Here is a 12,758-nt window from a genome sequence, read left to right as displayed (position 1 = left end):
ATCGATACATGAGTTGCTGAAGGACATCCTAGTGAACTAAATATTGAAGATGACAAGATGGGTTAAGCACATTTTTACCATTTATCAAAGTTAAAATTATAGGAACAAGTTTAAAATTGAGAGGAGAGGAGAAAAATAAAAGAGAGAATTCTTATTAGGAAAAGCCATAAAACCTTTGATTAGGTTTTCCCTCTATAACAATATGTATTTATACTAATCAAATAAGTACATAAAGACAAAACTATCCTTCATCTAACTTAACACTCCCCCTCAAGTTGGTGCATAGATATCCCTCATGCCCAACTTGCCCACAATGGGATGAAAGACCTTACTACATAACCCTTTAGTAAAAACATAGGCTAGCTGATCTTCGGATTGCACAAACAGCATACAAAGCACACCACTACTTATTTTTTCCTTGACAAAATGTCTATCAATCTCAATGTGCTTGGTCCTATCATGCTGGACAGGATTATGAGCAATGCTAATAGTAGCCTTATTATCACAATACAACCGCATTGGTTCACCATTCAACAATCCTAAGTAGTCAATAACACTTGAAGCCACATGAGCACACAACCGCACTGGTCCAACATTCAACAATCCTAAGTCAGCCAATAACACTTGAAGCCACATGAGCTCACAAATGCCATTTGCCATTGCTCAGTACTCCGCTTCTGCACTTGATCTAGCCACAACAGTTTGCTTCTTACTCCGCCAAGTCACCAAATTACCACCTACAAAAATGCAATAACACGCTGCACCAGCCCAATCTGCATTAGTGAAAGCCTCTATTTTCAAATGACCATGATTGGAGAACAAGATTCCTTTTCCAAGTGCTAATTTGAGATACCTAAGGATCTGATTAACCACATCCAAATGCCCTGTTCGAGGATCATCCATAAATTGACTTACAACACCAACTGCACGTGCAATATTTGACCTAGTATGAGAAAGATATATTAATCTCCCTACAAGTCTCTGATATCTTCCTTTATCTACACAATCTACATCACTACTGCTAAGTCTGTGATTGGCCTCACTAGGAGAATTTACTGGCCTACATCCCAACATACCTACTTCCTCAAGTAGGTGCAAGATGTACTTCCTCTGAGAGATAAAGATGCCATTATCCGATCTAGCAATCTCAATCCCAAGAAAGTACCACAAAGAACCAAGATCTTTGATTTCAAACTCCTTGGATAATCAAGCCTTGATTTGGGACATCTCCTCTACATCGTTACCAGTCACCACTGTCATCCACATAGACAATAAGAATAGCAATTTTATCTTCACACTTTTTTATGAACATAGTATGATCAGCATGACTTTGCTTGTACCCAAATCTGAGCATCGCCTTAAAAAACCTATCAAACCAGGCTCTATGAGACTGTTTCAATCCATACAAAGCCTTCTTTAACCAACAAACCTTCCCTTCAATGACCGAAGAAGAGAAACCTGGAGGAAAATCCACGTATACTTCTTTTTCTAGATCACTATGGAGAAAAGCATTATTTACATCAAGCTGCTGTAATGGCCAACCTAGATTTACGGCACAGGAAAGAACATGAATAGAATTCATTTTAACCACTAGACCAAAGGCCAAAGGTCTCCTGATAATCAATGCCAGAAGTCTGAGTGAACCCTTTAGCAACCAGCCTCACCTTACATCTCTCAATAGTCCCATTGGCCTTCTGCTTGATTGTAAACACCCATTTGCAACCCACAGGTCTTTTACCCAATGGTAGAGAAACTAACTCCCAAGTGTCATTCTTACTCAGAGCTCTCATCTTCTCTGCCATAGCTTCTTTTCACTTAGGATCAGTGAGTGCTTCCTTCCAATTCTGAGGAATAGAGACGAGACAAAAGACGAAACAAAGGCATGATATGACGAAGATAAGGAGTCATATGACACAAATTTAAAAATAAGATGTTGAGTACAAGCTCTAACACCTTTTCTAATAGCAATAGGAAGATTTGAATCATCAACAGGAATAGCAGAAGAAGTAACAAAAGACTCATTACCTAAGGATTCCATAGAAGAATTAGGAACTAGAGTTGGAGGTGATGATTGGCATGGCAGCACATAGGTCGAGAGTAGGTCTGAAGATTAAGTCTATCCAACCTACTAGACTCCTACACAATCTAGTCTATCCAACATGCTATACTCCCCCTGAACACAATCTGGTCTATTCAACCTACTAGACTCCCCCTGAACACACTTACTCATACCCTTCTCACAATACGCCGCCTCCTCCCCCTCATAACAAATAATAGAGAATAATGGATTAGAAGAAACAATCTCTTCCGTTGAAGAAACCTCCCCTTGAAAAGATTGGTCCCCAAAGAACGACTTAGACTCACAAAAGGTGACATCCATAGTAACATAAGTTTTTTGAGAGTGAGGATCATAGCACTTGTAGACTTTCTGGGTGGAGGAGTAACCAATGAAGACGCACCAAAGAGCCTTGGGGTCCAATTTGGTCCGAGCAGGATGAGAAATGTGAACAAAGCAAACATAACCAAACACTTTAGAAGGAAGGGAATGAAGGGGTAGGAACATGTGAGGAAGGAGGGTAAGGGGGTGCTGAAACTGGGGGACACTAGAAGGCATGCGGTTAATGAGATACGCGGCAATGAGAACATCATCACCCCATAATGGTTTAGGAACCCGCATCGTGAACATAAGGGTACGAGCAACCTCAAGAAGATGACAGTTTTTGCGTTCAGCAACACCGTTTTGTTTGGGAGTGCCAACATAACTGGTTTGATAAAGAATACCATGAGCCTCAAGATATGCTCGAAATTCACCGTCAATGTACTCAGTGCCATTATCACTCCTAAGGACTTTAATGTCGGTGTCAAATTGAGTATGGACCATCTTATAAAATGTTTGAAAGCAAGAAAATACCTCACTTTTGGTGTGAAGCAAGTAAACCCAAGTAACACGAGAATAACAGTCAATAAAAGTAACAAACCAACGATAACCAGACACAAACATAACACGAGATGGACCCTATACATCAGAATGAATAACCATAAATGGAAACAAACTTCTTTTATTAATTGAAGGATAACAAGATCTTTTACATTTTGCAAACTCACAAACATCACAATGAAAATTATTCCTATCACAATCCTTCATTAAACTAGGAAAAAGTTTATTCAAAACTGAAATAGAGGGATAGCCTAAATGTCGATGCCACTGATGTAATAGTGAAAGAGATGAAGTGTTGGTTATCTGATGAGCTTGATTGCTATCAGAAGATCCACCCTCTAGAAAATATAGTCCCCCATGTGCTTTACCACTGCCAATCGTTATTCCCATACCCAATTCTTGAAAAACACAATGAGAAGGGAAAAAAGTTACAGAACAATTCAAGGAATTGGTAATATGACTAATAGACATTAAATTAGTAGAAAATTTGAGAACATGAAGAACAGAGGAGAGAGAAATAGAGGGAGAACAATGAATAGAACCGGTCCCAGACACAGAGGATAAAGACCTATCCACCACTCTTACTTTATCCTTGCCAGAACAAGGAGAGTAAGAGTGGAAAAGAGTAAACAAACCTATCATATGATTGGTAGCACCGGAGTCAATAATCCAAGGGAAGGAAGAAATAGCACTCAAGGCATGTGCAGGAGTACCTATAGAAGCAAAGTTGGAGAAAGAAGGATCAGAAGTAGGAGTAGAAGCAGAGGCAAAGAGGAATTAAGCTAAACCATCAGACGCGAAGAGTATGTAACTCATCATGAGAAAAAGCTGGATCACCCAAAGGACTAGTAAAGGATTTTGACAGGTGTGCATGAAAGCAAACAGTCCCACCATGGCCACTAGTACCACTGCGGCCACTATCTCTCCCACAGTTACGTTGACCATGTAACTTCCAGCAGTGTTCCCGATCATGCCGTTCTTTCCCACAATAATCACAGAAGTGTTCCCAATCATGCCGTTCTTTCCCACAATAATCACAGAAGTGTTCCCAATCATGCGGTTTTTCTCACAATAATCACAGATAATCTGATCACAAGCACTAGAAGGAACCTAACCCCCAGACGGAGAGAGACCAAACTTCCCATCCTTGGGAGTAAAAGAAACAACTAGAGTAGACCGGTCTTAAAGAGGCTGAGGAACCATAGCACTCCGCCGGCTCTCTTCTTGTAGAACATAAGCATAGGCCTCACAAACCGTAGGAAACGGCTGGCGACCGAGAACCTGAACACAAGTTAGATCATAATCCAAGTTGAGTCCAACAAGAAAGTCATAGACCCGCTCCTTGGACACCATTTGTTGAAAGGTAGCGGCATCTTGAGAACAGACAGCTTGGAAGTTTTGATAATGATCAAGTTCTAGCCACAAACTGCTCAACATAATACTCAACAAGAGATCTATCCTTCTAATCAAACCCTCGAATCTTTTTCCGTAGTTCATATGCTTAGGCATCATTACCTCGTTGAGAATACATCTAAGAGGCGGCAGTCCAAATCTCATGAGCAGTATCCATCAACACAAAGGACCAGCTAATGGTGGGGTGGATGGAATTGATTAGCCAAGTCATAACAAGTGCATTCTCCTTATACCATTTGTCATGTCCTGGTCTATCCTCGCTAGGAACCTTAGTAACTCCAATTATGCAACCCAACATACCACAAGCAGTAATGGACAACTAAAAGGAACATGACCAAACCAAATAATTGGTACCATCTAACTTGACAAAGTCAGATGAAGAGAAGAGTTATCACCCAGAGGTACAAAAGGACCTGACCCTTTGGCCTCACTGGTCACAGGGTTCTTGCTATCATTAGCCATGGACTAAAAACACAACTATACTTCAAAATATAAAAAAAAAAAAAAAAAAAAAAAAAGGGAGGAAGGTGGAACACAGCCCCAACAAATCACAAAACCAGTCCCACAAGAGCCGAAACAGCCCAGAAAAGGGCAAAACAGTGAGGTAGAAGGTAAAAGACACCCGTAACTGGACTTTGAGACCAAAAAACAAGCCTAGAGCCACAACTGAAGCCAAGGAGGGCAAGAGAAGGTCCAATCGGCTCCTAGGGAGGAGGACCCAAGCCACAAATCAAGAAAAAAATGCATAGAACTGGCATATCCAAAAATAGGGTCCATTTTTTTCGAAAAATAGAAAAAAATTCAAAAAATAGGCAACAACCATCAAGAGAATTTTGAAATTTTTCGTGGGATATCTTTGAGCCCAAGGCGAGCATCCTGGAATTTTTTTGAATTTTTATACATTCTCAAATAATAATAATAAAAATATATATATATATAAAAAAAAAAGGAACGAACTAGAAAAAGAAGAACAGAAGATTCTCTTCACAGCACTGATACCAAGTTAAAATTATAAGAACAAGTTTAAGATTGAGAGGGGAGGAGAAAAATAAAAGAGAGAATTCTTATTAGGAAGAGGCACAAAACCTTAGATAGTTTTCACTCTATAACAATATGTATTTATACTAATCAAATAAGTACATAAAGACAAAACTACCCTTCATCTAACTTAACAATCAACCATCTATTGAATAAATTTTACATGGGTATTTATATGTTGCTAGACTTCTAATTTTACTACGACAATGAATCAAGATTATGCAACTAAGAAACTATGCATACTTAGAATGACAAAATAAAATAGCATACACTGACCCCATAAGACAACTTCACATAGAAATCCAATTCACCATCACATTTACTAAGTTTAGTCACGTAAACTAAACTTCACAAATAAAATCAAGGATTTAAGACTAAAAGTTCCGTCCTCTATATGGAATGTACCCTCTGTTAGAATTTACCATAAACCTACCACCACTACCACCTCACCTACTCCACTAAACCTAACCCACTACACCACTACCACCTCCACTTCACCTACTCTCCACCTACTCCCAAACACACTCCTATATAATAGGAATCCTTGTAATTGTAATATGTACAACAACATCAATCAATCAATAATACATCAATTATTTTTACATGGTATCAGAGCAAAGTTAACAACCTAGTCATTCTGCTTCACCGGCGGGCGGCAGTCTCGCCTTGGCCGCCCGCCGGACCTCTACACCTACCTTCACTCAGCAGCCGCAGAAGCCCCACATCTACCACCGTAAAACACCCTCAAACAACTCTGATTGCTTCTCCATTTTTTCCTCCAATTCTTCACTCATGATTCCAGAGTTACAGAAACCTCGAGTCACCGAGATACAAGTCCGGATGGACTGCAACGGGTGTGTGCAGAAGATCAAAAAGGCTCTACATGGCATTAATGGTATTTATGATCTTTACATCGACTTCCCTCAACAAAAGTTGACAATCATCGGTTGGGCAGATCCTGAAAAATAATCAAAGCCATTAAGAAGACAAGAAAAATAGCCATTATTTGTTCCCATTCAGAACAACCCGACCCACCTGTCTGCAGTCGGAGTCCGGATCGTTCTCGGAGAAGAAGTTGGAAACGAGAGTCATCGGACCAGGGCTCGCACCTGGACCAGCAGTGAAGAGATTTTCCATGGAACTACGAGGAGGTAGCATGATCGTAGGGCGGAGAGGAGCTGATGAAGCTCTTGGCAAAGATCCTTCGTTTTCAGCCATTGATGTTGATGACTTTCAAGCTTAGTCTAATCTCCAATTGAAGTTGTTCATCGTTAGGGCTTTCGTAGAGTCGCAGACGAAACCTTCTCTCTCTCTCTCTCTCTCTCTCTCTCTCTCTCTCCGCTTCTTCTTCTTCTATCTCCAGTTTCTCTATCTTCTAGGCTCTCTCGTTTTGGAAGATCTATTTTTCACTCCTACCCATGAACACCACCGACAGAGAGACTAGTGCTGTGTGTGAGTTGTTCTCCCTGTGAGTATCTTCTGTGTGTTGATCCCTTTTTCCAACTAAAGGAGAAGCTATCCTGGCAAGAGAAAGCACATGCATATGTGTGTTGCTTTTCTCTCTCCCATGTGACCCACTTACTGTGAAAGTTCACCCAATGCACCCCATCATTTCACATGATCCCCGAAGACATCATGTTGTTCCCCATTTTTTTTTATTATATATATATATCTATATCTCTTTTTATTATATTACAAAAAAAAAAAAAAAAAATCATCATCTCTCCTCCGTTTGATTTCCAACTCTATTATTTTTATTTATTTTCTCCATCCACTTTGTTTATTTCCCCCATCTTTCATTTTTTGATTTCCAATATATTTTTATTATTTTTTCTTTCTTTTTCTTTCACATTATTTTTAATCTTTTTCCAATTCCATTCATACCATCTAACTTTGCACACCAAACCATATTTTATTCATCTCAGTGATCCACCCCGATCACAATTTTACAAAAACAAAAAAAAAAGAAACAAAAAAAAACAAAAAAAAAAACAAAAAAAAAACAAAAAACAAAAAACAAAAAAACACCAACAGCTTTGTTTTCTTTTCTGCAGCCGGCTACCAATCGCCCTCACTTCTCCGCCGGTCTCTTCTTTTTGCCTCCGTCCTGGACGGCCCTTGACGGTGCTGCCTCCGTGTTTTCCACGCCGCCGAGCACGTTCACTCCCCCATACTCCTCCACTGCAGCATATGGCGGACCTCCAAATCGGAACATCACGGTGGCCTTCCGCTTCAGCTCCTTGTTTTCTGCCTTTAGCACACTAATCTCTGCTCGCGCATCCTTATACATGCGTTGGAGCAGAGCCAGTTGGGCGTTTAACTGCTGCACCTCATTTGTCCTACTCTGCAGCCGGTTCGACAAGTTTGTGACCGCCGTCATGGTTTCTACACATGACTTCAAAGTACACTGATTGGCCTCCACATCCGACTGTACTGCCATTCTTTGCTCCACAGACCGCATCGGAAAGTTCAACGGAGCAAACTCCGGGGCGCTTGGTTGAGGTTCTAGTGCCACCGCACCAGTTATCTCTCTTGTTGACTCATTGAGGTCGGGAAAGAGGGTGAGCAGACCGCGGGAAGACGAAGCCATTTTCTGGGTTACAAAGTGTTCCAAAGTTTCTCTCTCCGAAGAGGCAGAGTTTTTTTTTTTTTTTCAGAGACGGGTTGGTTTCAGCGGTTTCAGACTGGTATGCACAGCCTCCGCCTCACCCTTGGTTTAAATAGCCAGGGCCGATCTGCGCATCGCGCGCCACTTGCCGACAGCCGACAACACGGGCGCGCAAGCCAAGGCGCTCACGTGCCTCGCCATCATGTCCGGCACATCTTTTTATGCCTTGGGCTCGCCTTTTGATAGCACGCCTTTTTATGGATTGGGCACACCTTTTGATGGTACGTCTTTTGAAAGATTGGGCACACCTTTTGAGGGTGCGACTTTTTAAGGGTCCGACAAGACTCTGTAAACTGTCCCGACATTGATTCCGGTTAGCTCCTTTATGGGTCCGACAAGACTCTGTAAACTGTCCCGACATAGATTCCGGTTAGTTTCTACAAGGGTCTGACAAGACTCTGTAAACTGTCCCGACATAGATTCCGGTTAGTTTCTACAAGGGTCCGACAAGACTCTGTAAACTGTCCCGACATTGATTCCGGTTAGTTTCTACAAGGGTCCAGCAAGACTCCGTAAACTGTCACAACATTGTCTGCTACAACGGTCCGACATGACCCCATAAATTGTCTTCTACAACGGTCCGACATGACCCCATAAACTGTCTTCTACATCGGTCTGACACCACCATACAATGTCCTCTACAACGTTATGACACCACCATCCAGTGTCTTCACCAATGGTCTGACACGACCATACCGTGTCTCCTATCCTTTTTTTATTTTTATGTATTTTCTTGTTTTGTTCCTCTCTTCAAACTCAAGTTGGTTAGTTTCTATCCTCCTTGAGTTTGCGGGGGGCTGTTAGAATTTACCATAAACCTACCACCACTACCACCTCACCTACTCCACTAAACCTAACCCACTACACCACTACCACCTCCACTTCACCTACTCTCCACCTACTCCCAAACACACTCCTATATAATAGGAATCCTTGTAATTGTAATATGTACAACAACATCAATCAATCAATAATACATCAATTATTTTTACACCCTCCTCCCTCCATCCCTAAGAAACATAGACACTTCTATGGAGGAAGAGCATCATGCCCGATACCCATGTCGAACACTTCTAAATGCGTCTCTAACACTTCTTCAACGTGCCTTAATTAAAAAAATAAAATTCATCATATCAAACACTTCTGCAACACTTCTTGAACCCTCCAAATACACCCTATGTGATGAATACCTTCTTAATAAGAATGTTTTGTTTTCTTCTATGCACTCTAATATGTTTTGAAACATTAATAAGACGAATATATCTTGCATTTTGCAATGTTTTATAATTGTTTTGTATTTTTAGAATGTATTGTTACATAAATGATATTTTAATACTAAAGGTATCATATCAAAGAAAAAAATAATACCGCAGGTATGAAATATATAGCTTTTTAATGTAATCAGTGTTATATTATATATTTTTCATTATCTTTGAATAAATTTTTCATATATATGACATAAAATAAATATTGCGCGTTTATGTCTAGACTATAGACACCTCCCTAAGGCCTGCGTACGAGTGTCGGACACGCTGTGAACACCTGTCCAACACTCTTCCTAACGTGTCCCCTCTTTTTTTTCTTTTTTCTTTCTTGAATTCTTTCAGTCGGACACACGGTGGACACGCGATGACATGTTTCAGACATGCACGAGGTAGATCGAAGAAGCCCTAACCTGTTGGGCGGAGAGAGAGAGAGAGAGAGAGAGAGAGGGGTGGGAGAGGTCAATTGAAAGAAGCCCTGAAGCTGTTCAAAAGAGATCAATCGAAGAAACCCTAACCTAAGGTATTCTTCTTCCTCTTCTTTGTTCTTCTTTGTCTTCCCTGCTCTTCTTCTTCTCTCCGTTTTCTTCTTATTCTCCTCCGTTTGATGATTTCGTCCCTCCCCTCCCTCTTCTGAGTTTGTTTCTCCCCTGTTTCTGATTTCACCTCTCCCCTCTTTCGTTTATCTTTTTTTTTTTATTTATTTTGTTCGTTTCTCCCTTTTCTAATTTCCACCCCCTCTTTCATTTCTCTTTTTCTCCTCCTCTCTCCTCCCTACTTTTCCTGATTTTGTCTCTTCCCTCACCTCATTTTTTTTTTTTTTTTTTTTTTTGTTAAACCTAAAATTCATAGAATAAATTATTTTTATGTAAAAAAAAAAAAAAACATTTTTTATTAAAAAATTTAGGTAATGTGTTTATTAATTTTATTATTGTCGTATTGTATAGGAACCAATGATTTTTTTTTTTTTTTCAAATTTTAGACATATAATAAATAAATAAAATTATATATATTAAACGTGTCCCTAGTATGTCGCGGCCGCCATTTTTTGAAAATTTACATGTCCGCGTCATCTCCCGTTTCCATCAAAATGAAATAAACATAGTTCAAATGATCAAGAGTTATATAAATCCACAAGAAAATACATAATAACCCACAACTAGAAAAAGCACAATGGTACAAGGTTGAGAATAGTATAGTTTCCAATTCACAAGGCATTCCTGAGAATTGATTGAACCAAGAGTTGCAGGATGCTAGATTTTTGGAAGTCACATTGCTGAAAAGCTTGAACAGTGGGAAATTTAAGGGTCCAATTGTTAGATTGAAATGCCAGAAATACAGGTTTAGGATTGGACAGCTTTAATACAAGAGTATTAGGGTATGTATCGGGGCTGCTCTGGAACTGTAAGCAGTAACTGGAAAACACTTACATAATTTTTTGAAGAGGATAAGGAGGCAAAAAAAAAAAACAAAGGTTTCACCCCTGCAAGGGTTGAGCACATTTTCACAAAAACAAACTGAAATTCCCATAACTCTTTATTGAATAAAACCATTACGTAGGTATATGTTGCTAGACTTCTAATTTCACTATGACTAAGACTCAAGATTATGAAACTAAGATTATCAACTCTAATAAGTGTCGCCTGTGTCACAATGCTTGCTGTGCAAAAATGATAAAAATAATAATTAAAAAAAAAAAAAAGTTTTCTACGTAACAACAAAATGAGATTATAGCGGATACAAGACACTAAACAAAGTAAACCAAAACTAACCCATGTAAAGATACCTCCGAAACTACAGACAACTTGGATGTAGAAACTGGAGTATCCTATCAAAGCTACAATGTCAAGCAACATTAAATCGGACAACACTAATCATCAAATGATTGGTCTGATTTTAAAAAAAAAAAATGCCAAAAATAAAGCAAAGCTTGCACAAAAAAACAGAAAAAAAAAAAAAAAAAAATGCACAGGACACTCAAAATAAAAACAAAGAAGCTAAAAAGACGAAAGAAAATAAGTTGGAAACCACACAACACAGTAAAAAAATAAAGAATTTATCAATCCTAAAAGAAATCATTTATTTTGTTGCCGAATGAAAAAGATGCATATATAGACAAAGAAGTAGACAGAAAATATACCTGACCCAGCAAAATATGGGGCTCATCGCTAAACCTGAAATGGACCTCAAAGTCCAATCCTTCAGCTGCAATGAATATTGCCTTATCAAAGTCCTTTTTGACCAGTTTTGCTTTGACTTTACTCTTACTTTTCAACTTTGATTTGCCTTTCTTGTCACTTGATTTAGGTTCGGAGGGAACTGGCATTTCAGAGGCTTCATCTTCATTGTCAAATATCCCAATTTCATCATCCTCCCAAACCTCCTCTTCATCTTCAGCCTGATCAGTTTCTTTTTCAAGTCCAGCCAATGTCTCCCCTTCATTGGGCTCATCCTCAGAACCATCTTCATAATCCATCTCATCTGCAGCTTGCTGTTTTCTTTTTTGCACATCCGAACCTAGATCATCAGCCCCTTCATCATCATCATGATCATCATCATTTTCTTCCCCTTGTAGTCTGTTGCTAGAAGCATCCTCATCTATCTCATCTGATGCCATCGATCGTGAATCTGGCATGAAGTTTTTGATGCCATTAATTCTAGAGAGCAACAACAAATGACTTTGTATTGCATCTTCCAATTGTCTCATAAACAAAACTCCCATGGTTTCCTCATAGTCTTCAATTGAAAACAGTTGAGATTCACAGAGCTTCATCTTAAGCTTATAAATTCTGGATATCTGGTTATTATTAATGGATACTGGCAAAACACTTTCTTCCATGCTCTCTATTATGTCTGCAACAGTGACCTTCTTGATTTTTCTCACAAGGCGCTCAGCATCCTTCCTGCAAATAATGAATATATCAGTCCTTTGGGTGTAGCGTTTGCATGTGTAATAGTGAGAGGTGGGCAGTTGGAAACAGAGATGTAGGAGTGGCACAACATCAAAGCAGTTACAAATTTGCATTAATACCAAATAATCTCATTCAATGGCCTAACCATTCAGAACTTTAGGCCTTGTGATGCAATCCATAACAAGCTCAAGGAAAGCTAAATTCAAAGAAGCAATGATATTTGGACATTGGCATGATTTCATAGAGAAACTAATAAGAATTTTAAATAATTATGTTTCTAGTATTATTAGAGTATTATTTTACAATTATTTTTATGTTTTGTAGGATTTTTAGGTCAAGGGTATTTTGAAAATTTTTATTATTGTTGTCATGGGCTGTAGGGGTCGCCCATGGGTCATCTTATGAGTCAAATTATTTAATTGAGTTTTATTTATGTTTCTTTTTAGTCTTAAATTAGTTTTAGAAGTCAAAAATATTATAACAGTTTCTTTTTTTGGTTATAGTTGGTTTAAGAAGTCTCCTAATTC

At 39.1% G+C, this 12,758-nt stretch overlaps 1 protein-coding gene across 1 annotated transcript in view; it reads right to left on the bottom strand.

The window, feature by feature from the left end:
• NRPA1 (nuclear RNA polymerase A1) overlaps positions 1-12,758 on the bottom strand; it is an 88,177-nt gene that overhangs the window by 4,855 nt on the left and 70,564 nt on the right. Inside the window, exon 20 of the mRNA XM_028267548.2 lies at positions 11,460-12,222. Within this exon, the coding sequence (XP_028123349.2) occupies positions 11,460-12,222 (763 nt within the window). The remainder of the gene's footprint in view (positions 1-11,459; positions 12,223-12,758) is intronic.

The sequence above is a fragment of the Camellia sinensis genome, chromosome 5 (assembly GCF_055761805.1).
Source record: "Camellia sinensis isolate YWXY chromosome 5, ASM5576180v1, whole genome shotgun sequence".
Classification (NCBI taxonomy): domain Eukaryota; kingdom Viridiplantae; phylum Streptophyta; class Magnoliopsida; order Ericales; family Theaceae; genus Camellia; species Camellia sinensis.
Note: the sequence above shows the minus strand (reverse complement) of the source record. Positions and strands in the feature narration are given on the sequence as shown.